General features: G+C 39.4%; 1 protein-coding gene across 6 annotated transcripts in view; it reads right to left on the minus strand.

Moving 5' to 3' along the window:
* Positions 1-251: 251 nt before the first annotated feature.
* Positions 252-24,788, minus strand: part of LOC139948720 (sterol O-acyltransferase 1-like) — a 28,531-nt gene continuing 3,994 nt past the window's right edge. For 5 of the 6 annotated variants that reach the window (XM_071946995.1, XM_071946997.1, XM_071946996.1 and 2 more), the window contains 13 exons: positions 23,618-23,723; positions 14,620-14,763; positions 13,678-13,817; positions 12,903-12,950; positions 12,354-12,461; positions 10,655-10,814; positions 8,793-8,982; positions 7,934-8,220; positions 6,816-7,043; positions 6,217-6,312; positions 4,683-4,815; positions 3,386-3,546; positions 252-2,468 (listed from right to left, as the gene is read on the minus strand). In XM_071946995.1, the coding sequence (XP_071803096.1) occupies positions 2,412-2,468; positions 3,386-3,546; positions 4,683-4,815; positions 6,217-6,312; positions 6,816-7,043; positions 7,934-8,220; positions 8,793-8,982; positions 10,655-10,814; positions 12,354-12,461; positions 12,903-12,950; positions 13,678-13,817; positions 14,620-14,715 (1,704 nt within the window). In that variant the 5' untranslated portion in view covers positions 14,716-14,763; positions 23,618-23,723 and the 3' untranslated portion in view covers positions 252-2,411. Of the gene's footprint in view, positions 2,469-3,385; positions 3,547-4,682; positions 4,816-6,216; positions 6,313-6,815; positions 7,044-7,933; positions 8,221-8,792; positions 8,983-10,654; positions 10,815-12,353; positions 12,462-12,902; positions 12,951-13,677; positions 13,818-14,619; positions 14,764-15,670; positions 15,997-23,617; positions 23,724-24,788 lie in introns of those variants that run through there. The other variant, XM_071947000.1, reaches the window with a different exon arrangement.

Genomic DNA, 24,788 nt, shown 5'->3' on the forward strand with positions numbered 1-24,788 from the left:
TATTATTGAGTATAAGACGAGTAACTCGTCCTGACTTAGGACTAGCCATATGTTTTTGATATCTCCTAGGACTAGTCCTAAGTAAGTTACATGTAGGACTAGTCCTAAGTTTGTGAAATCGACCCCTGAACTCATAACTACATAAAACAATAGATGTTAAGTATATGTCTGCTGCCATCTAGTGCTCCAAACTCTCCAAAGAGACAAAGCCATCAGGACATTTTCAATGTTGCCCATATTCAGATACTGTCAACATTTCTTTAACAGATACTGTCAACATTTCTTGTTTTAACGAAACAAACACTTTCTGTTTGGTATCATTTTTCCAGACATATTGCGAAACAACAAAAAGGATTTCAGCAGGGGTTAATAGGACCAAATTTCATCAGAAAATATTGCTTGTTAATATAAGCTGCTAAGCAGAAACTAGCCGGCGTCCAGTTGCTAGCCAGGTTATTAAACCTGTATGTTCACTGGTACCCTCTTTTAAGTATAAGTAGAATTTCCGGTGCTTAGCAAACTTGTGCACTTAGCAGCTTTGTGAAAATGGAAACAATAACCCCAAATGGAGAAACAAATATTTCGGAAGAACAAGAAAAGTATTTCTAGTATAACAATAAATTGCAGCACATTTTGCTCAACTCTCTTCAGAAATGAATACAAATCAGTTAAAGCTTTGTTTCTCTTCTACAACCTTTCAGAAAACAACAAATATTTTACATCTTCTGCATAACTGACAACCAGTCAACGTTAGGAACTTCAAAAACTATTCACAATACATACGGACATAACTCAATAAACTGATCATGCTTTTCATGGGATCAGGCATACCATCATGATCAGAGTCCAACCGTTTGAGTGTTGAGTATACTATACGATGTTGGACGGTGTTTGATTATGTGTGTTTGGTTATGTGTGCATGCCTTAAAATAAATGGGGGAACAAAAGAAAAGAAAATGCAAAGGCTCTATTTTGATAAAATAATTACAAAAAAACAAACAAATAAATACAAGTAAAGCCCGGTTCATACTTCCTGCGAATGCGAATGCGATATGAACGTTGACGTCAAAAATTCGCATCGAATAATTCGCAGCAGTTCAACTTTGCTCAACTCACTTGCGAATATCGCTGCGAAAGGAGGGTTGTGACATCACATTTACGTCAAATTCGTTTCGCATTCGCATTCCCAGGAAGTATGAACCGGGCTTAAAGTGGTACTCTCTATAACGCAAGAGCTTCATCCCAACAAATCTCATATTGCAATGTCTACAAAATATTACACACGCCAAGAGTGCCATTGAGTTGAAGGGTAAATGTAGTAGTAAAAAGTAACATTCAGGAGTACTGCGGACCATTTTTATAAGCAAAATAAAGGTCTGTTAAATTGACAATAATTTCTTAGTCTTGGTGTCTTCAAAGATTATCTCTTGACTAGGTCAAGAAGGTTTCAAGGTTTTTTGATACTGTGCAAGAAGGTTTCAAGAAGGTTTCAAGGTTTTTTGATACTGTGCAGTCAAATCTGCTTAGAAGGACACACAGGTCTTCAATCAGGGCCCAATGTCAAAGAGCAGCTTAAGCGCAAAAAGTAGCTAAGCACAACAAAAAATTTCTCATCAGAATCAGGTTAATACAGCCAAACCACGGTGTCACGTCTATAATTTGGGACTGGTATCCTGCTATTTTTTTTGCTTAGCAGAAAATTTGTTAAGCAATATTTTCTGCTTGAGCAGCTCTTTGAAGTTGGGCCCAGGTATAGACCCTACAACAAGTTTCAGAATGTTTTCCAACTTTTCTGAGGAAACATGGGGTTTCCATGTCCATTTCTTCAAAGTGCCAGGCCTGAAGCTTCGTTCGATGTTGCTGTTTCAGTCATTGGACAGTGATTAACAAATGTCCAATTAAACCAAAACAGTTATTGGCTTCGATCGCCAAAACGCACCCCTTGGAAGGGCAAGGGCACCAAGGCCTTTTTTTTTTACCGATAAAAGGCACCCTCTGTGAGGAAATTGTGTTCTTCTTTTGGAACATTTCAAGGAGCACCAAGGCACACCAAGGCAATGACCAGGGGCCACTCTGTTCTCTAACAGAACAAGCCTGAAGTGCGATTGAAACACAACCACACTCTTACACAAGTCCCATCGGTTGTATCTGTAAAGTCTATTACGCATCTTTGTCATGATTTGACCATCTTTGTTAGGTACCCGTAAACACATACAGTATTGACAAGTGCTGCTGAAACGGAACCAGACTGGTGTTCTCTTTAATCTTTCTTTGGACCATCACAAATGGCATCATTACACTTTGTTGGGTGATTTCGGAGGGCGTATAGCTGCTACGTTATGCATCATCACAAACACTATAAAGGCCATTGGTTATAAATACTTGCATCATCTCCTGAAATGGTGCTCCACTTAAAGTTTCCAGTTACAGAAGAAAGACTTTGGCACGGTCAAATCGACCAAGAAATCCTGGGGGAAAAAAACAGGGACAAAAATAAATGAAAAATTACTTAAAGAGTTCGAATTTGGGGGAAATCCACTGGACCACAGATTACAAAATTATTTGACACCTTTGAAGTGTTAACAAGATGCTGTGGCGCATTCAGCAGCCACTTTCAGTACCACCGGGGCAAACCCTTTCTCATAGTAAACTGGGTTTACGTGTATTACAGAACACACGGGACCAACAGCTTTATGTCCAATCCAACGAACAAAGCAATAATTGTTAAGTATCTTGCTAAAGAACAAATTTCAAGACTGGGGTTTGAACCCACACTCTGTTCATCAGAAACATGAGAGCATGAGTCATGGAGTTGATTTCACAAAACTCTTCCTAACTTATAGTACGAACGATCCTAGAATTTAGGACGTGTCCCAGCCATAAAATCGATCCTTTGTCAGACCATTTCTAGGAGCGGTCTCAAGTTAGGACGAGCAATTTTAAGACATAGCTTAGAGTGATAATTACAAAGAAATTTACTTTTCAAAATGTTCTGCACGATAGCTTTGTGAAATTGGGTCCAGTTTTTATAAATAATTAATAATTTGGGAGGCCAATCATCCTTACTGGCAGTTAAGAGCTGAATTGCGAAGGACGCAGCTACAACGTGTTCGAGAAGCAGACATGCAAGGGTGCCTTTGGCTGCCAGCCAAATCTACCCATTATGACCACAGAGACAAGCCAGAGATCGAAAAAAAATTCCCGAGGGAGGAAAACCGGATGGACTGGAAAACCCTTGTGGCACAGCAGAGAACCAACGCTCAACTCACATATGGCCCTTGTTGGGTATTGAAACAGGGTCACCTTGGTGAGAGGCGAGCGCTTTACGCAATAGACAGTCATTGTTTTCATAACACACACAAATACATAAAATACCCCGACTCACCCAGTATGTGACAATCTCTGGGGTGGTTTGACAGTTTTGTCGAGCGTACCACTCTTGACTGTACAGGCACATCAGCACGCCATTGCCCATGAATAGCGACAACCACACAAAGATGTTGTAGATGTTGGAGGAACCCTTGCTGGTTATGAAAATGAAGAGAACTGCAACGGAAGATACAAAGTTGTACACCATTAAAAATATTGGACGTGGGGTTGACGAAGCAAAACAAAATTGACTGGAAGCGGGATTTGAACAAATGACCTCCGGATTAATGTGCCAGTATCTTAGGGAAATCTGTGCCTCGGAGATTCTGTCCTCCATTATGGGAAATTAACATCAGCTGAAGTAGGATGATTCAAAAGAAGGCACTATAGACCATATTGAATAACCCCTTTTTGCTATGAAAAGTCCAAACGCGTCAAACGCGTACATCATCAAAGCGCAACACGCAACATTCCAGTTTTATTTCTACGGCACATACACGCACGCCCACATGCTCACGCACAGACGCCATCTTGTAAGTCAGATATTTGAGCCGAGAGACATCATATTCAATGCGGTCTATATCTGAAGAAGTTTGTACACAGTTTGCCGTATGTGGGGACAGAATCTCAAGAGGGGACCTGCCAAGTATCAAGTTTCTCCTGCCACACAGGCCCTTTGTGTGATGTTGCAATTACACACTGTGAACGTGCACACACAACGTAACTACCAGACTCACACAGGGCTTGAATTCGGGGGGGGGGGGGGAATCAGACTTTTGGGCACACTGTCGGTGATGTGGCAGTCTGGCTACCATAGGCAGTGCCACGTACCAATACCTTTTGTCACTTAATCCACCGGTAGGGAAACATTGAAATCCACGGTGACTGGCCCACCAAAAGTTACTGCTTTGCACACACTTGCTACAAACTTGTAGGGCACTTGTTGAGCGACTAGTTTATTATGGTCACCCTAAACTGTATATCGTAAGACGTATCACACGATCTGAAATAATGATGGGGGGGGGGTTGGGGGCAGTTGCTGTATGCCTTGATGCATCTTTTGACAGCGTACTCTGCATAGTCTCTAACACAGATTGGATCAACTACAGGACTAATTAAAATATCCAATATATTGGATATTTCAAAATCACACTTCCAGGGGTTATGATTGAGCAAGGCTTTCTGGGAAAGAAAAAGAAGGGCGTGCGAGAATGTAGACCACTGGGGTATGAGGTCGGAGATAAAGTCAACACATGAAGGGGCAGAGCTCAATGGATGAGAACATCAAAACAGGAATAAGATGGTGTACTTACAGCCCACACCACCAAACAGGAACATGAGAACCGGGTAAAAGAATCCAAAGGCAAAGGACAAGACGTATTCATGGACGAAGGCAGAGATGACGAAAACGGCCATCATGGAAATGCTCTTGCTGATCCGGAGAAGCTAAAAAATAGAAGAAAGAAAAAGAAATATAGAAGAGTTTGCGATAACACCATGTAATAATCTCTAAATGAGTTGGGGTGGTTCTGAAAAGAATCGTTGGTTTAACTCGACGTTGGTTTAACTCGACTCGAAAAAGAAGCTGAAAAAAAAAAAACACTTTTTGAACTTTGAAGGACAGGGCCAAATGTAAGAAAAATGTTAAAGCATCTGGCCAGCATTGGAAGTTGTCAAATTTGTTTTGCTAATTTTCTGAGAAAACTATATAATTTCAGGCACAAAGAAGGTTTCCACTGTGACGATCTCTACACCATGTTTAAATATTCAACCTTTGAATTTATTGCTTGACAAATGTATTAGCTTTAAATCAAAAGTTAGCAGGGATCCAGTGTACAATTGCTGCATGCTGTGACGGGGTCCATGGCGTTTTGTTCACCCGAGAGGGGAAATGTCACCCAAGGGGCGAAGCCATGGGTGCTATTTGCCCAAGAGGGTGTACAAAACCCATGGACCCCCTTCACAGCGTGCTACAACTGTTTTGTTAAACCTTGGTAACATTATTATTCCTCTTCTCAAATTCTGTTGTCATCTTCAAACATTATTACGACCGAGTATGCGAACAGTTGTTCAAATAAGAAACATTTATTCATTGTTCCCTCGAACCCGCGGCTGTTTCGTACAAAGCGCTTGACATCGATCAATGGTGGGAACGATCAAGGTGATGTACACCGGTCAACAAAAAATACATGTACCGTGACTAAGGATGGCGGTACGCATAACGTGTAGCGCGCAACCTCAGCCATGGTAAATGCGTTTTTTGTATCACATCACGTCATTGGTTCTCGACCAATCAAACTTCGTTAACAATTACGAATGATGCATATTTTAGGGTATTTTGGCTGGTAACCAATGTGTACTTGGCAAGATCTTACTCTGCCGTGAATATTTTGTACTGCACAGCTTTAGGAAATAATGGTGCCCTGGGGTGTGTTTTCACGGCTGTCACCATTCCCAATATCTGTTTAGGTCAACGGTGGGTGGTCAACCGAAACAGTTACTATTTACGACCGAGCGAAATCGCATCCCAGACAGATCTGGGCCCAATTTCATAAAGCTGCTGAGCACAAAATTTCTTTGATAAAAACAGGATTACCAACCAAATTTTCTTGAATGTTGCTTGTTACTGGTATTCAGATGTTGTTTGCTTATCCTGAAAATCGATGGAAATTTGGTTGGTAATCTTGTTTTTATCAAGGCAAAAATTTCATGCTGAGCAAATTTTTGTGCTTAGCAGTTCTATGAAATTGGGCCCTGGGCACAATATTTCCTAGGGCACCTTGTTCTCAAACAACTATGGGATGAAGGTAGCATTATAAACGCTTCTAAAAAGTTAAAGTCTTGTACCTGGAAGTCTCTATAGATGTACGTGTACAGCCAGTCATGGACCACAATGTTCCATGTGCGGTAGTAGTTGGCATAAGACTTGCAATTCCACCAATCCTAAAAAAACAAAGGGCAAAAAAATACAAAGAGTTTTCACAGGGATGGTCAGACATGCTGCAATCTTTTTCTGGTAAGCAAACATTTTTGTGTCATGCTAACTTTCGTGCTTGAGCAATTTGTTGTCAAATTGGGTTTGGGTTTTATAAAAAGCTTACAGACGGGGATGACATTTCATGAATGTGAAAGTTACTGGAAAATGCTTGCAGGCTTTGGGGGGGGGATCCTCCTTGTTCAAGAACCAAACCCTCACATATGTTTCAATTCAAGAGGTGTGCAGATTCTGTGCATCACAAAAACACAAACTACAGATTGGAAGAGAATAAGGACTATTTCACTCCCCCTTTGGTGACTGCTTTTACTTCTTTTGAGAAGTCTAAAGGAGCTCTTGAGAAAATCCTGAGAATCTTGAGTAAGCACTGGTATTGTAAAGCCATTCAAAAGCCTTCCATTACACAAGGGTTCATCCGAAGAAGAAACAAAAACCACTCTAAACCACTCACTTTGTAAAACTGTCTGTCGGCAAAACGCATCATCTCTGCGAAGGCGTTCATCCAAGAGTGAAGGATGGCGAAAAAGGCCAGGACAAGAACCAGGGTACCAGGCAGCATACAGCTGAAGACGCACAGCACCAAGCGCTGGAGGGTCAACGTCTCCTGGCTGAAGTTTTTGAAGATCGGAATGCAGAATCGCTCAAAGGTATAGTAAGTGTAGAACAGACACCCAAGGACCTGAAATACAAATCAAACACATTGTTGATAGACTGACATGTTGTAAAGCCTTGACCACTATAGCAGGACGTGTCCTGTAAGCTTGGCTGGCTCCAGAAAGGTTGGACTTGAGATTTGGTTCCACATAAGTGTGGATGCAGGAATCCGGTTCTCAACTTTGAACTGGGTTACTAGCTAAGCAAACTAATGCATCAGACTCAAGTTATGACGGCTAAATAACAAAAAAGGGAAGTTTCAAGTATGATTGACAGTACCCTTTGTCCCTCTTTGAGTGTGTAAACAAAGCATTACAAAGCCTCCAGGCTCCAATATTGGGTGAATAAACCAGGGATACTGAACAATGATCTGTGCAAGCAAAACAATGGTAATCCACGGGTGGATTTCACAAAGAGTTAAGACTAGTCTTATCTCAAGTTAGGACAAGTTACTCGTCCTAACTTAGGACCAGCCATACGTTTTTCATATCTCCTAGGACTAGTCCTAAGTTACATGTAGGACTTGTCCTAACTCTTTGTAAAATCGACCCCTGGCATGTTAATGAACCGATATTCCAAGTTTATGCAAAAGCATGTCAACAAATGTCGTTCAATTTCTCGCACAGAAAATATTGGCATGAAAACACGTCTTCTGGCTTTAACTGGTCACCGACTGAATTTTCATATTGACCCAATTCACCTGACGTCATCATCAGAATAATCTTGGATGTGCCATTTTGGTGGTCAATTTGTCACTGTGCGTTATTCACTGAAGTGCACATTTTAGGCGTGACGCAAGCGTGACCCTATTGAACACTAAAATGGTGAGCAGGGCCTGTCGCCGCGTGTAACGTGAGTGCAAACGGTCAATATAGATATTTGGATAATTACAAAACAAAAGTAAAAATAATTCACCTGAAGGAAGTTAGTGTTGACAACGTTCCATCTGATACTGGGTGTTCTTGGATACTGATCTCTGTAGATCAACGTGGGGGCAAAGAGAAAGTAGAGGAATTTGGAGAAGTCAGGACAAGGTGAGGAAGGAGAGTCACTTGTTCTGGACGCGCTGGCGGGGCTGTTACCGCTGATGGGGGTCCTGAGGCGGGGAGTGCCCTCGCTGTTGCTTCTCATGTGGCCATTGGTACGGACGTGACCGTTCCGCCCGTTGAGACCGTTCCGTTGAAGCAGACTACCATTTGAAACTGCAAATTTGGAATAAAGGTATCAAAAATTTATAAATTCCAGTATAGAAGAATACTCCAATAGGCCTTAAGAAGTAAAAAGATATTGTTGCAAAAATCAAAATAAAAAATGCTGTTTTTGATAAAAGAGGTAATTTCTCACTTAAATAATTAAAGACTTCAGGCCTGAATCCTTTAATTATGCTTGTATGTTTTATGATTATTTATTGTGATTTTTGGAAATAAAACAAGCAAAAAAACAAACAATTATGCATCTGAAAGCACACAAAGTTGTGCAACAAGGGTGTTTTTTCTTTCATTATTCACTTGCAACTTCATTGAATAATTGAGTCAAAATTTTCACAGGTTTGTTATTTCACTATAAACCACAAGGTTTGTTATTTGATACATGTTGGGATACACCAAGTGAAATTACCAAAGGTGTCCAGTGCATTTAAAGGTAGGATAATTTTATAGTTGGTTTTTGTCAACATCGCTAATTTATCAAGAAAACTTTGCGAGACGTGATCACAGTTAATGATTGGCTAACACATTTAAAAGGCTGAGCTTCATAGATTGGCAGCAAGCCTTACCGTGGGGCGGCCTCCATTTTAGTGCCCTTGGAATGTTCTCCCGAACGAACGAGTGGAGCTTCATGAACAGACGAAGTTGCTCTGCAATGATGATGATGGTGGAGGCAGGGGGAAGCTGGTGATTGACAACGGACCAAATGGGGAACACGCCCATGATGAGCTGTGACATCACATACACGCCCAGCCATATCTACATAACGGGTCAGAGGTAAGAGGTCAAATTTGAATCAATATGTACAGAATATGATTTGTTTTTACCCTAAACAACAATGTGTATTAAGCACTTCATAATATTAAATGATTGGTCACTTTTGAATAGTTAGCGTTTACTTTTTTGAACCTCAGCTACAACTTGTAAATATGGATTAATATTTTGTTTAAAGTTTTTTGTAATGTATTTTGTAGCTTTCAATTTATAACAATTCCAAGCTGATTATGGTTGCAAATAAATTATCCTTACCTTAACTAATATTAATAATATTAAAGATTTTTGTAAATTAAAGATTTTTGTAAAGCGCCTAATGCAAAAGCCTCTTAGCACCTAAAGAGGACAATAATATATACAATGAGTGAAAGATACAATACAAGTAAGCAGATTACAAATAAGCAGCTTTCAAACAAATGAGTTTTTTAACAGAGACTTAAAACCAAGTAAAGAACTACAGCCTGGCAAATATGCATAGGCTGCTTCTTTTTCTTTGGAATAGTCTGCCTATGCATATTTGCCAGGCTGTAGTTCTTTACACTGTTTTAAGTCTCTGTTAAAAAAACTCATTTGTTTGAAAGCTGCTCATTTGTAATCTGCTTACTTGTGTTTTATCTTTCACTCATTGTATCTTTTATTGTTCTCTTTATGCGCTTAGAGACTTTTGTGCAAGACTTTACCAAAAATCTTTAGTATTATTATCATTAGTTAAGGGAAAGGATAATTTATTTGCAACCATGATCAGGTTGGAATTGTAGTACTGTAGTACTTTCTCGCGTTGAAAAACTCCACAGGCAAATCATTCGGGTGGGATTCAAACCCACGGCCTTTGCATAAGGTTTATTGTGATTCAGAACCGTAATGCGTAATGGGTAGGCAGATGGGGCAGATTTGCTACTGCGGTGTATGTTGTCATGCACGACTCGCGCACCCATTGCCTATACTTTGTGTGGGTTCAACAGCGCCCTCTTTTGACATTTTGCTATTCACAGATGCATTACTACTAGGCCACTGAGGTAACCAATCCTATGTATTAGCAGTGGGTACCGCAACGATTTATTGACATTTATTTTATTGTACACAATGTTGCACAAACAAAGAGGATCTAGACAATCAGGGCCCGATGAAATAGAGCAGAATATATTGCTTAAACTTGTTTTGCTTAGCAGAAATGAGCATAACACCAGTCACAAATTGTAAATATGAAACTGTAGTTTGGCTGGTAACCTTAGCACCGGGCTACTTATCATCTTGCCTTGCTCTCTACCAACCGCCACGCTCAAGCTTGCGATCAGCTTCTGACAACACACGCCTAACTGAACACTCAACCAACAGAACATTCACATCTGTTCACAACCGGACTTTCTTCTTTGTTGCTCCCCGAATATGGAACAACCTCCCAGAACACATCAAAAATTGTAATTCCTTGCCATTATTAAAAAAATCTCTCAAAACTCACTTATATCAGATGTAATATGTTATAGTTATAGTTCCATTGGTTTTGCTCTTTTCAGCGCTTTGAACTTGATTTAAAGGCGCTTTACAAATATTTAGTGTATGTAACTGTAAGTATCCCAGTAAGCATTAATTGGTTAGCTCCTTTTTATGTTTGGAATGAAGTGCAATGAGAAACAAACAATCAGCAGATTTTGCTCACCGGGTCTGGAATGTGACGTTTTTTATGGCGGTTATTGGCCCAGTACTGGAACAGGACAAAGTTGACGACCATGGTCCACATCATCATGACGCACCACGTCGAGAGGACGACGGGGAACTGACCAAACTGCCACAGCAGCATCTCCACGTTCAGCTTAACACTTTGGCCACACACAAAGACAAAAATATGGTGTGAGTATCAGACTACCTGCTACTAGCTACTTGTTAGACCAATTTAAATTAAATTCAATTCAATTGATTAATTTCATCACAGATAACAAATAAAAAGTGAAAGTTGTTTTCCCTGTGTGCACTAAAACGATTCAAAATTTGATATTCATTTAAAAACAAAAATATTGCATTTTAAAAATACAGAAAATTACAAAAATTTAGTTTAAAGCCATTATACACTTTCGGTAAACAGTATTGTCCAAGTCCCACACTTCGTGTATCACAACTACTATATAAAGTAACAATCCTGTGGAAATTTAGGCTCAATCGGTCATCGGAGTCGGGAGAAAATAACGGGAAAACCCACTCCTGTTTTCGCGCGTTTCGCCGTGTCATGACATGTGTTTATAACAAATCCGTAATTCTCGCTAACGAGAATTTAAATTGTTTTACCGTTTTCTCAAAAAGTAAAGCATTTCATGGACTAATATTTCAAGAGAAGTCTTTCACCATTACCTTCTGTAAACCCTGTGAAATATTTGTAAATCTGTGAACTTTTTTTTTTTTTTATATAGAATATAAGATTCTATATCTATAGTACTAGTGCAGTTTGGCGCGTCGATGACGCAGTGATTGCGTAGGTGGTGTGGCATGTTTGTCTGACAGCGGGGTATTTTAAGCAAAAGTGGCGTCATTAGTGCAGGGTGCTATTGTTGGTTCCCATTGTTTGGCATTTTGAGTGGCTTGGTGAAGCTGGTTCAAGCCAATACCAACCATCCCCAGGTCATCAGAGAGTTGCTGTTGGTTGGTGCGCATAAGTGCTCCACCTCTACGATAGGGTTTGTTTTGTTAATTTTTCTTTTCCATTGTTCGGCATGTTGAGTGGCTTGGTGAAGTTGCTTTGTTCCAATACCAACCATCCCCAGGTCATGAGAGAGTTGCTGTTGGTAGGTGCGCATAAATGCTCCATCTCTAGGATAGGGTTCTGTAGGTTGGGTGTTCTTGTTCAGGAGTATTGAGAGAGGAGTGTCATGCCTAGTTGCGGGTCCAATAAGTTGTAAATTATGCTTGTGTAGCGTTATTGATGCTGGTATGATATTGCTTCGATGATAAAGTTCAGTATTTGTGAAGGGTTCCGGGTATCTAATGTTAGTGCATATCGAAGCAAAGCTTGATGGGATGCGTCAATGGTTTTCTCTAGCACTTCTGTATGTTTATGGTGTTTGAAGCTTTGCATGGTGTGATGAGTAAGAGTAACTATAAATATAAATATGAATAGTAAACTTGCGGGTACAACCATGAGTTTTAGCCAGCTTGGTAAAATGGGGTCAACATTTGCGAATAAATAAACTGGTTGTACAAATTGTTCACGTACAATAAATTTCCATTTAACCCTATAGGTGCACACAGCAGTCGCTAGCGCCCACCAAAAAAACCCAGTTAATTTGGACTTTGATAAGTGGTAAAAATTGAATGAATTGGGACTCGACATGATTGAGGAATGCAATACAAGGCGGCGTGTTACTCACCCTCCGGTCTCGCTGTATTCGTGCACAGCTTTATTCATTATGAATACAATCAGCATGGCAATGAAGATGTTATATATCGTCTTGATGTTCTTGTTGACCAGTAATTGCCTGCACGGAGGAGAAAAATTGAAATATAGAAACAAACTATGCAATTTTAAAAGTAAGTTTTGCACTGAAGGCACTGGACACTATTGATAATTGTCAAAGACTAGTCTTCTCACTTGGTGTATCCCAACATATGCATTTAATAACAAACGTGTGAAAATGTTGACTAAATTGGTCATCAAAGTTGAAGAACATAATAAAAGAAAAACATAATGCAAGACCATACTTAAAGAAAAGAACAAACTCTACCTGACAAGAAGATACACACATGGTGTTACCGCACACCAAATATATATTGATACCTCACCATGCAATGCCTCAAATCCTATAAAAACACTCTTGTTATACAAATTTGTGAGCTTTAAGATGCCTGTGAAAGGCTTCAGATTTCTTAATAGTTCTGTAATGTTCCTTTAAGTGTATCATATGAATTATGAAACTTACGTGAGGAGTGATTCCCTGGCAACGAACACCTTTTCCTTTAGTGTTTTCCTGAAAGAACAATTCCACAAATGAATTTTGGGGGTTAGTGTTACAAAGATTACTGAACCACGAGAGGGTGGTAAACATTACCATGGGTATTCTGATAAAACACGTGCACAATGCACCAAAACTCCAGTGCTACGTACCAAGTAAATATTTTTTACAGACTACTGAAGACTTTTTTTATCTGTGCGAACTGGGTAAATTAGCCAAAGTTTGAGATAAATTTTGAATTTTATGAAGTTGAGTTTTTAATCCAAAATAAAAAAAAATCACCATGACGACATGATAAGTTTTTCAGATTTTGGGTCAAAAAATTGACTGTGATTTTATGGTTTAAAATGATACAGAAAGGACTGCTGAAGACATTTAAACTGTGCGGACTAGGTAAATAAGCCAAAGTTTGAGACATATTGAGAATTTTGTGAGTTTTAGTTTTTGGTCTAAAATCTAAAAAATTTGAGAATTCCCAGATTTCAGCACACCACGACAGAATATCGGCTATGACTCACAGCTGAGTTCTTGCAAATCCCTGTGAGTGTCTCCTAATACTTTCTCACACACCAACATCAAATCCTGTTAGAAATTATGAGAACATTTGTTGCCATTCCTTTGTTGAGCCAGGGTTTCAGTATAGCAGCAATACTTTCAAAGGAAAATAATAACTCAATAATATGGCGGGTGGGCATGGACATCTTTTTCAGAATACCAAAATGAATAAATAAAGACAACCTACGATTCTTTGTCTGAAGTCTTATGATGGGTTTCCTGGAACATGCAGTCAGTCTCGCTCTGTTTCTCCACCTCTCCAACGAAGCTATCCAAAAGATCTTCAAGATGGCCGTCAAGACGACCCAGAAATTCAGCTCTGACTTTCTGTTTCAAGAGACGGGAGCAAAGAGAAGAATTGTATCAGTGCAAACATGTATGGAAAACTATCATGACAAGCTTGAGTAGAATCATACTAATGCTGACGGTCGCCACAAGAACTGATGTGATGTGATCAAGCTAAAGGAGTTTAAAGGGCAATGTAAACTTTTGGTAATTACTCAAAAGTTAATGAGCATTTAAGCACTTTCTTGGTAAAATAGCATTCGAGAGCTGTTGGTATTATATAAATCAATGTTAGAAACGACACTTTTGATGAAATATATTTTTAGAGAAAGAATTAATATTCCACACAAACTTGTAAGACTTTCTCAGGCATCTGAAAGCACATTTGTAACAAGGGTGTTTTTTTTTCTTCTTTTGATTATTTTCTTGCAACTGTGATGACCAATTGAGCCCAAAAGTTTCACAGGTTTAATATGTTTAAATGCACAATGTAAGGATACACAAGGGGTGGATACCGGTCTTTGAAAATTACCAAAAGTATACCCTGAATTTTAAAACCAATTTTGCAAATCTTTTTGTTTGCGTGCAATTAATATATTTTTAACTTCTAACTTTGTCATTAGGTCTAGGACCTAACACATAAACAAGTTTCAAAATAACACTACTTTAGCATGACCAATGTATCGTTAGGATTTCCAATGTAAGTATCACGATAATAAACATAATAATAACAACCAGTTTTTAAATAGCGCTTTTTACAGCCAGAGGGCGTCTCAAAGCGATTCCAACATCATTACCTACTAATAACGAAATACGCCACTAATTATATATACTTTGCGCTTACCTGTGCCAAATGGCGCAGATGCACCGCATTCATGTCCTTGTCAAGCTCCTCCCCAAAGTGGCTGTCCACCGGGTCTGGCTCTCGACCCGCCCTCATAGTGAGGCTGGGTTATCTCAAAATATTCTTTAAGGCGTATCACTTGACCTGCGAACAGAAAGAGAATGATTTCATTACAAATCAGTTCATATGGTCAAGGCCGAGTTGTTGAGAGGATTGAATTCAAGTGATGGTTTAAGCTTGATTCATATTTCATGCGAATGCAAAGTGAATTTGACTTCACAACTTTCCTTTTGCAGTGATATTCGCAAGCGAGTCGAGCAGAGTTGAACTGCTGGGAATTATTCCTTGCGAATTTGTGACGTCAACATTCGCTTCGCGTCCGCATTCGCAGGAAGTATGAACCGGGTTTAACTCATCAGGGTGTGTCCTTCAGCAAGATTGTACTTATCTGTGCAATTGCATAGCTTCACCTACAGGTATATATGGAAATCTGCGAGGGTAGACTTGATATTGTGTTTGAAAAAGTCTTTGGTGCTCCACTACAGCCAGGGGCTGTATATCTACACACAAAAGGAGCTGACAAAGATTACAGGAATGTTACTGGTTACTTATATAAAGTGCATTGATACGCTATTGTAAAAGGGGTTACATATAAGAGTTTGTTATTATTATTATGAATGTCAGCTTGAGGAGTGAACAATCTCTGAAAGAAAACACCCATGCGGAACTCCATAAGGTTGCAACATTGATTGTCCAAGCCTGCATTCTACTTCGCAAAAATTTAAAATTAAATTTGCACATGTTTTCCAATAAAAAGGTAGACCGTTTATTGTTGTATTCACTACAATTTCAGAGCCATAAGTTGCAGCAGTGAAGAGAGCGACGTTACTTGTGCACATCAAAACGCATCCATAGACTACAGACCTGACAGACTTGACAAAATGTGCTTACGTCATCCCGCCACCATGTTAGAGGTAAAACATTGATGAAACGATTGGCAACACAAAGTGAAGTATGCATGACGCTCAGAATGAGCCAATACTTGTTTTACCTGGTACCCTGCTCCAGTGTAGGCCTATAATCCAGTAATGTCATGTGCACAAAGTCTTGTGCCAATGTTTACTAACTTCAGATACAAGCAAACTTCAGTTCCGCCTCGAAATTCTTTTGCAATGTTTGCTCCCCAAAAAGCAGACTGCAATGCTGGTCTGTGCCTCCGCGTGCTTGGTCTCTTAGAACCACCACAACCGGGACAACTCACAAACAGAGATTATATACATGGTGTCCTCGCAAACCTCACGTGAACGTATCCCTGTCAAGCGAAGTTTCAAAACCTACATGCCTTCAATCTACATGCACTAGTTACAGAGCCATTTCCCCTGCACGGAACAGATTGCTACATGTACACCGATGGTCAGCAAACTGCAAATGAGCAAAACTTCTGCACAAAATTAAAAGTCTAATTTCGGACCGGCTCAATGTTCAAGTGGACAGCCCTTTTTTGTGTTGCCCACGATGTATTATTGAGTCACTGAGTAAACAGTCTAGATAAAGCTAAACTATAATACAAATATCAACACACTGGTAATAATATGAGATTTAATGAGGACCTGATTAACTGAATTTACATTGACCTTTTCAATCTTGTTTAAAGGAACATGTTGCCTTGAATCGGACGAGTTGGTCAAAACAAAAAGCGTTTGTAACCGTTTTTTATAAAATGCATATGGTTGGAAAGATGTTTTAAAAGTAGAATACAATGATCCACACAAGTTTGCCTCGAAGTTGCGTGGTTTTCCTTCTACTGTGCGAACTAACATGGTCGGCCATTTATGGGAGTCAAAATTTTGACCCCCATAAATGGCCGACGTGTTTAGTCGACGAGGTAAAAGGAAAACCACGCAATTTTGAGGCATGTTTGTGTGGATTATTGTATTCTACTTTTACAACAGCTTTTTACCCATATGCATTTTATAAAAAACGGTTACAAAGGCTTTTCAAAGACCAACTCGACCGATCCAAGGCAACGTGTTCCTTTTAGGGCGATTCCGCGGTAACACGCATTACGCTTTTGAGGGTCCTTCATCTTTCTCCATTCTCTGGCTGCAAGACTACTTTGATTTAAGTGTTCATCTTTTGTATTTTAAAACCTGAATATCTAGGCCAGATCCCCATGTTCACACAAAAGTGAAAGATCAACTGGTTTAGCTGAGAGAGCTCTGCGAATATCGGTAACACGCGTTACGCTGAATGGAATGACCAAAAAAATACCGAACTTCATTTCAACTTTGTCCTCAAACTAACCAGTCTACTACAAATTTGTTTCTATTGTCATCAAGTATTATGCTAAGGTTTATCATACCAAGACAATTACAATAATCCACGTGTAACTTTTTTAGTAAATTGCTAAATAGTCGGTAACACGCGTTACGGTAACACGCGTTACAATTTTTCCAAGCTACATGTTTATATGTTATTTCAATTGTTGAGTTACAAATTCTAAAAAAATATCAACCAATATCAGTAGCACATCATATTTAAAGAGCAAAAAATTAAATAGACCTTTTTCGTAACGTTTTGCTCTACATATCACAAAATTTAAGGTAACACGCGTTACGGTAACACGTGTTACAATTTGTCTTGCTACATTATTGATGTTATTTCAATTGTTGAGTTACAATTTCTCAAATTTATCAACCAATATCAGTTGCACATCATATTTGAAGAGCAAAACAGTAGCTATAGACCTTTTTATTCATATATTTTTTTAGTTGCTCTACATATCCGAAAATTTGTTGTGCATGCGGTTGTTTACTATCACGGGTTCTCCAGTTTCCTAGTAATAGGATTCCTAAAATAAAATGTTTTGTCATCTTTAGAACTTGCCAACTTCCAATTCCTTCAAGCAGGGGGCATCCCTAAAACACTGAAGTCATTTTCTTCACTTACTTGCACTACTTCACCACGGAAATAATCCCAATCATTAACCACAAAAAACAACTCCCCATGCTTAGAATCGTTAATTTGACCCCCCCCCCCCCCCCCCATTCCATCGACATGTCCTTTGCCGTGGGATGTTGAAAAGTAATTCCACCTCATTCACATTATGCTTGCCTACCAGGCCATGGAACGTGGCAGGAATATTTTAGTTTTTAAACTGTGTGCTGTGCCCATCTGACCATTATATACAGTGTATTGGTCTTGGTAACACGCGTTACATTGGTAACAAGCATTACATGGTAACACGCGTTACAGTTTTCGGAGGCTCATTGTGAAGCGGTGGTTAAGAATTCATCTAAGTTTTTACTGTTTTTACATGAGCCCTTATTAGTAGGAGGAAAATTAAAAGTTGCAGCATTTGAAACCAGGCTGTTTAGTAATTATATTTAAAAGGATGTGTTTTGGTAACACGCGTTACGCTCTCTGAGAGTACCTCAAACCAAGTGTTGACACAAGTGTACATTGAGTTGTATTGAAATTTTACATATTTTTTCTGAAAGAATACTGCCCATACTTGCTCTCATTTATACTTTTTTAAAGAAAATTGATACTGACTATAAAATAGGTCAAATTGATAAAACCATAAAAAACATTACTTTTTTCCAACCAAAGTGCACTATTGGAAAAGTATTTTTTATCACAGTTAACAATAGCCAAACAGAATAAAAACAAATCCCCTGACACTTGGACATGTTTGGAATGAAATAAAGATAAAAATTCAATTCTGGGAGCAATTTCATTTTTCTAAGAAAATTCCACCTTTTCATGGAACAGACTAAAAAACAGAATTGAAAGATATGAGTCAGCATTTGACCATAATTTATATTTGTAAAAGATAACAGTGAGGCACTACATGTATTAAACACATATTATATTGACTGGCAATGAGATTCGCCCTCGGGGAAACAGGCCCCTCTTCTGCTCACTCAAAGTCCCTTGGGGAATAGACATGCACTAGTTACCAAATTATGCCAGTCACTATGTGTTTTATAACACACCTCAGTCTTAAATGTGACATAAGAACAGAAATTTGGAAAATAAAGGAAGTTTATTGGTTGCTGTTCACAGTTCTTGTCAAGAGAGAGCACTGTAACCAGTCACTATTTTTAAAGACTAGTGCCTGATTGGGCACTATTCTCGCAAAACACGCCGCGCGATCACTAGACTATATTAGTTCACCCCACATGACAGCGTTTCAGCCAACAAGAATACTGAACAAACAAGAGGTATGATTAATCTTGTTTAAATTCAACTGGAAGTGGCATTTTGTCAAAATAAAGCTTTTGTCACTAAAATATCTGTTTTCATAAGTGGAATATGAAATGGAGCTTGAATCCTAATCCAAAACCCGAGCCGTGGTTTCTATAAGGTCTTATATGTACCAGTATGCGGGTCATTGTTACAAATAATACAAGTTGGATTCATTAATACAGGACATGTATTCGATGGAATGCAAGCCCCAGGACACATGTACAATATGTAGATTGTGTTTTGTTTAGTTTAGTTTATACACAGGAGCTCTCCTACGTAAAACAAGCGCAATTGTCAAAGCAACCGCGGGCCAGGCTAGCTTGAGCCAAATCCAAAACCGAAGCTGTGGTTTTGGAAAGGGCCCTAGTGTGTTTGTTGCAGTATTAACCCCTCTTTATTTCTGAACTTGGCAAGCTGACAAAATGACTAGACACTGTGGAATCGTATCGCACTTCATCAACAGATAAAAAAGCTGATATGTTCTTAAATAGGGGCAAAGAGCTACAGAAAATATGTGCTCAGACTAGCTACAAAAGGTTCAGGTTGGGTGAGAGCAGGGCCGGATTTCATGGTTCTGCTTACCGTAAGCAAAAATTTACTCCGGGATAGACAAAATCTACCTGGCGAGTAGACACACACCATGTATTGTGTTAGCGTAAACCAAATATCTTACCATGCAATGCCTCAAATCATATAGTGATGGTGATGTTAAAAGAATGGGCGGGCAGCGACCGATAACCCAAAATCTTCTTGAAGGTCACGCTGCAGGAAGCAGACCCAGAGGTTGAAATAAGGTGGCTTGACAATATCAAGCATTTTTGCGAAGAGCCTGATATACCATCTGTGACAGCAGTAGGTCACCTAGCAAGCAACAGAGACATAATAGAGACCTATAGTGGTTGGCCATCTCCGGGACTTGCCTGGAAATTTCAACAATATTTCAGGGCAAGATGACCTATAAAGCAGGCTTGTACATGAACAGTTTGCTTCGTTTTTGAAACAGGATGGGCACCCAGGCATTTTCTCCATGGTAAAGGGCACCCTATGAGGACATTTTAAATTTCTTCTGGAGCATTTCAAGGGCTCCAAAGCGATGACCAGGGCGAATGAAGGCAAGAGCTATAAAACCAGGCCTATTATAAAAGGCACACCCTAGAATCAGGGAGAATCTCTTACTGTCCTGCATCTCTTTGGAACTCCTTGCCTGGTGGATGTTTCCCTCCATTCTACAATCTGGACTGTTTTAAGAGGAGTATCAATTCCCGCATCCAGCTCTCCTGAGTTATTTTCATGTTTAATCATACTTCTTGTAGCCCCTTACCAAGAGTGGCTTTTAGCCTCGTTTGGGGCAAACTTGCATCAAAAAATAAATAACAATAATAATTCTACAAAGTTTGAGCACCCACTTGCTGGTCCCCACAATCATTTCATTATGTCTTGACAAAGCAGCAAGTCTCGATTGAGCAATTTGAATGATGTTGAATCACCACAATGTCTCTGATTGCTGGTGTGGCAGGAGAGTTTGTCCCCCAGAGATTATGTCCCCCCCCCCCATTTGGCAAACTATGTACAAACTACTTCTGATAGCGCCCTCGTTTGAATAATCCTCATCCAGCCCATGTTGATATCCCATGAGGGGGACAGAATCTCTGGGGAACAGAATAGACCCTTCCCATGAAATATGTAAATTGCACATAGCGCATGTGCACTAACGTTTTGGTTGGCAAAATAAGGAACATCACGCTGTTTTGTACACGGCTAATGGGTGCTTGACGCAGATGCGATTGCGCGTCTGCTTAGTGCACAACTCTATGGTGTTTGCCAACCAACAGGGTCTGTACGCATGCGTGAATGTAATTAGCATATTTCATGGGAAGGGTCCATTCCCTGGGACACCGGTTCACCATCACTGGCAGAGATAATAAAACTAGCCAAACAAGTCTCGCAATCGATGATAAAATGAAAATATATCCCCATATTTTTTTGTCCTGGCAAATATTAACTCACCATGCCATGGACTACTTTTTTTCTCCCAGGCACGCCATGCACTTTGACCCAATACAAAGGTTTCAAATGTTTGTAACACAAACAAAAATACATGTGAATCTAGCTGAGATTATCTGGTTATAAGCAGTTGTTGTACTAGTTGTTGCAGTTGTTGTATTTACCAGTCCTTCTGAATCCTTCTCTGTGGCAAGTGGATTATAGAAGGAATTTGGAGGATAAAGCCCGGTTCATACTTCCTGCAAATTGTGCGAATGCGATACAAATTTTGATGTCACAATTTCCCAATGAATAATATGCGTCAGTTGCCTTGTGGTTTTGTGCTCAACTCCTGCGAAACACTCCCTGTGAAAACAACCCTGTGACGTCAAAATTTGTATCGCGTTTGCATTCGCAGGAAAATTAAAAATCATCTACCTCCCATAACTAAAACCCACATGGTACATTTGCTGCAGTTATTATATTGTTGTGTACTCAACTATCACTCTACCTGTATTATCAGATTTGTGATTGCAATGTTTTCAACAACTCTCGACCCCATAACCCCCCCCCTTAAAGGTGCACACAGGCCTTGAAATAACCCATAGCACCACAGTCATGGTGCCCTGTGCTTTTGCTGTGGTGCCTAAGCTTGGGCGATATCACGATATTACCAAATATCGCAATATTAATTTGGAAACGATTTCGATATCGGATGGATTTGGTTTTAATCGAAATATCGATATATCGCGATATCGATTAAATATCGCGATGTATTTGCTAGCTGAGACATCTTGCACCCCATTGGTTTGGAGTAAAACCAGAAGAATAGGTCATTAGAACACCTCTCTTATGCTATGACTGTCTCTTCTACAACTTTCACTTGGAGTTTGAAGACTGATGAATAGATGTCAAATTTAATTAATCGCGATTATATCGAATATCGCGATATATTGTCGGCGATATATCGTGAATAAAATAAATCGATATCGCCCAAGCTTAGTGGTGCCCTGTGCAAGGTTCCTGTACAAATTTACTTTCGGTGTCTCTAACCAGAGGGAAATTGTTGTGCCCCTTCAAGAGCGAAGTTCAAGGCCAGGGTGCATAACGTTTGCAATTATAAATGTATTTTATGATACTTTTACTGGCAATGTTTTGAAAAAATCTAAAGGGGAATTTGTTTTCAATATTGAAGCTTTTCTGTTGTCCTTGATGAATTTGATACCACTGCCAATTCTCATGATCCCGGTTCATGTAAAAGCAGAAATATTGAACAGAACAGTTGCCCAATTTGGGAAAAAATCTCCCAGATGCTGCCATTCACATAGTTGGAAAAAATGCAAACTTTGATAAATTTCTGACTTGGCAAACCAAACAGCTTTAACAAAAACTGTGTTGTGGCATGTACTTCACTTTAAAGCCATTGGACCCTTTCGGTACAGAAAAAAAAAGAAAAAAAGTTCACAGATTTACAAATAATTTACAGGGTTTACAGAAGGTAATGGTGAAAGACTTCTCTTGAAATATTAATCCATGAAATGCTTTACTTTTTGAGAAAACGGTAAAACAATATAAATTCTCGTTAGCGAGAGTTACGGATTTGTTATAAACACATGTCATGACACGGCGAAACGCGCAAAGCAGCTTTTCCTGTTATTTTCTCCCGACTCCGATGTCCGATTGAGCCTAAATTTTTACAGGATTGTTATTTTATAATATAAGTTGTAATACACAAAGTGTGGGACTTGGACAATACTGTTTACCGAAAGTGTATAATGGCTTTAATAGCACATGTACTGGTACATCCCATCGGGCTATTTCTAAGCAAGATATGTCCTAAAATTGCAAAGTCACACTTATTGTACAAAATGCTATTTTAGGGATACAACATCGTTGAACAATGTTTGGTCAATACCAAGACAAAATTTAAGTGCCGTTTTCACAATTGTTCAAAGCTAAAAAATGTATCTGTTCTTGTGTGAGAACTTCTTGTAAGCAAAAATCCCATTATAAGCATAATTTCATTCATCCCTTTAACAACAAACATCATACATACTTACAATAACCTTATCACTTTAATCCAGAATGTAGTGGATTAAATAGTAAATCTCCAGTTCACAGTGATAACAACTTGTAGTTTCATGTGACTAGCATTTTGTTTGTGTGGGTTTGGAGGAAGTGATGAAAACAATCACAATATATTTTAACTAGTGACTTATAGAGAAGTAGTGAAAACTCCCAGAAGGATGTGTCGTGGCCGAGCGGTTAAGAACACCAGACCAAACATCTGATGTTTCTGATCAGAAGAGTGTGGGTTCGAGTCCCAGTAACGACACTTCTTCCTTAAGCAAGACACCTTTGTAACCATTAGGCCTACTCTGCTTTGTCCTTTTGGATAGGATGTATAGAAGGTCCCATGTGTTGTATTTAAAAAAACTATCAACTAACATTACAATAAAGACCCCAGTACACTTGTCACTAAGAGGAGGGGGTTCGCCCCAGTTTTTTTGGCATGCAATGCCGTTATGCATCATCTACAATCCCGTCCAAAATGCTTGGGCCACCAATTCCCAATGTTACAACAAAAATACCCTGTCCACTTCCCCTGACAATAAATATTCCCTCCCCCGTCCCCCTGCTAAATGTTGACAGGGGCATGGGTGGGGGGGGGGGGGGTGGGTCCAATGAGATATGGCCGGGAATGTAGATGCTGAACAGATTTTGATGAGTATCATCAAATAGAGCTGGAGTAAATATCGCTTACCTGTTTGGTTTCCACAGCTTGTCTGAAATGGTCCTTTCTGTTTTGAGGTAGTTTAACCAGCAGGAAAAAGTGCACCAATCTCTGAAAGTTAGCGGTTCAATAGGGCCTACAAACAAACAGTAGAATAAAGGAAGTGGGTTAACTAAAACGGTGTCAGGACACTTTCTACCTATGCCACTTCGCACCCTGGACACTTCGTACCTTTTGCAAGGTACAAAGTGACTTTGGACACTTTGTACCTTTGCATCGTACCCTGGACACTTCGTACCTTTTAATAATAATAATAATAATAACAGTATTTATAAAGCGCCAAATTGCCAAAGGATACAAGGCGCTGAGAAGAAAAGAAGAGGGAAAAGACAGAACAAAGATAAAGATACAAAGTGACTTTGGTTGTTCGTACCTTGGACACTTCATACCTTCTCATAAGACACCACCTTCGTCCTGCTCGTACTTAGTCTGGATTTCTGACTGATTATCTCTGTTTATCACTTAATGTTGCACTTACAATCACCGTTTGACAACACAGCTGTTTTTGCTGCAATGTTTCGCAAGATTCGGGAACAGTTCAACCTTTCTGAAATGTTCGCTGCCAATGCCAATTTGTGATGTCAAAATTTGCATTGCATTCGCATTCTTCAGAAGAGCGTAATACACAAGATGGTGGACTGTACTCTTTATGGAAGAAGAAGAAGGATATGGACCAGGGCCCAATTTCATAGAGCTGCTTAAGCACAAAATTTTGCTTAAGCGAAAAAATCATTGCTTAGTAAAATCAGATTACCGGCCAAGACTCCACTCAATTGTTATGCTAAGTAAACAACAGCTAAATACCAGTCACAAGCAATGTATATGGCATAAAAATTTGGCAAGTAACATGTGTAAAATAAGCGAGCTATTTTCGTGCTTAAGCAATTTTTTTGCTTAAGCAGCTCTATGAAATTGGGCCCTGGCTTTACAGCTTTGAACAACCTGGATTCTCAGAACTTTCTTTCATTCATTTATACAGAGTAACTGAAGCCTACAGCATTGGTTCCTTGCTTTACACACATGCTTGCCTGGGGCCAATTTCATAGAGCTGCTTAAGCAACAAATTTGCTTAAGCACGAAAATAGCTCGCTTATTTTACACACGTTACTGGCCAAAATTTCATGCCATATACATTGCTTGT

The sequence above is a fragment of the Asterias amurensis genome, chromosome 16 (genome assembly GCF_032118995.1).
Source record: "Asterias amurensis chromosome 16, ASM3211899v1".
Taxonomy (NCBI): Eukaryota; Metazoa; Echinodermata; class Asteroidea; order Forcipulatida; family Asteriidae; genus Asterias; species Asterias amurensis.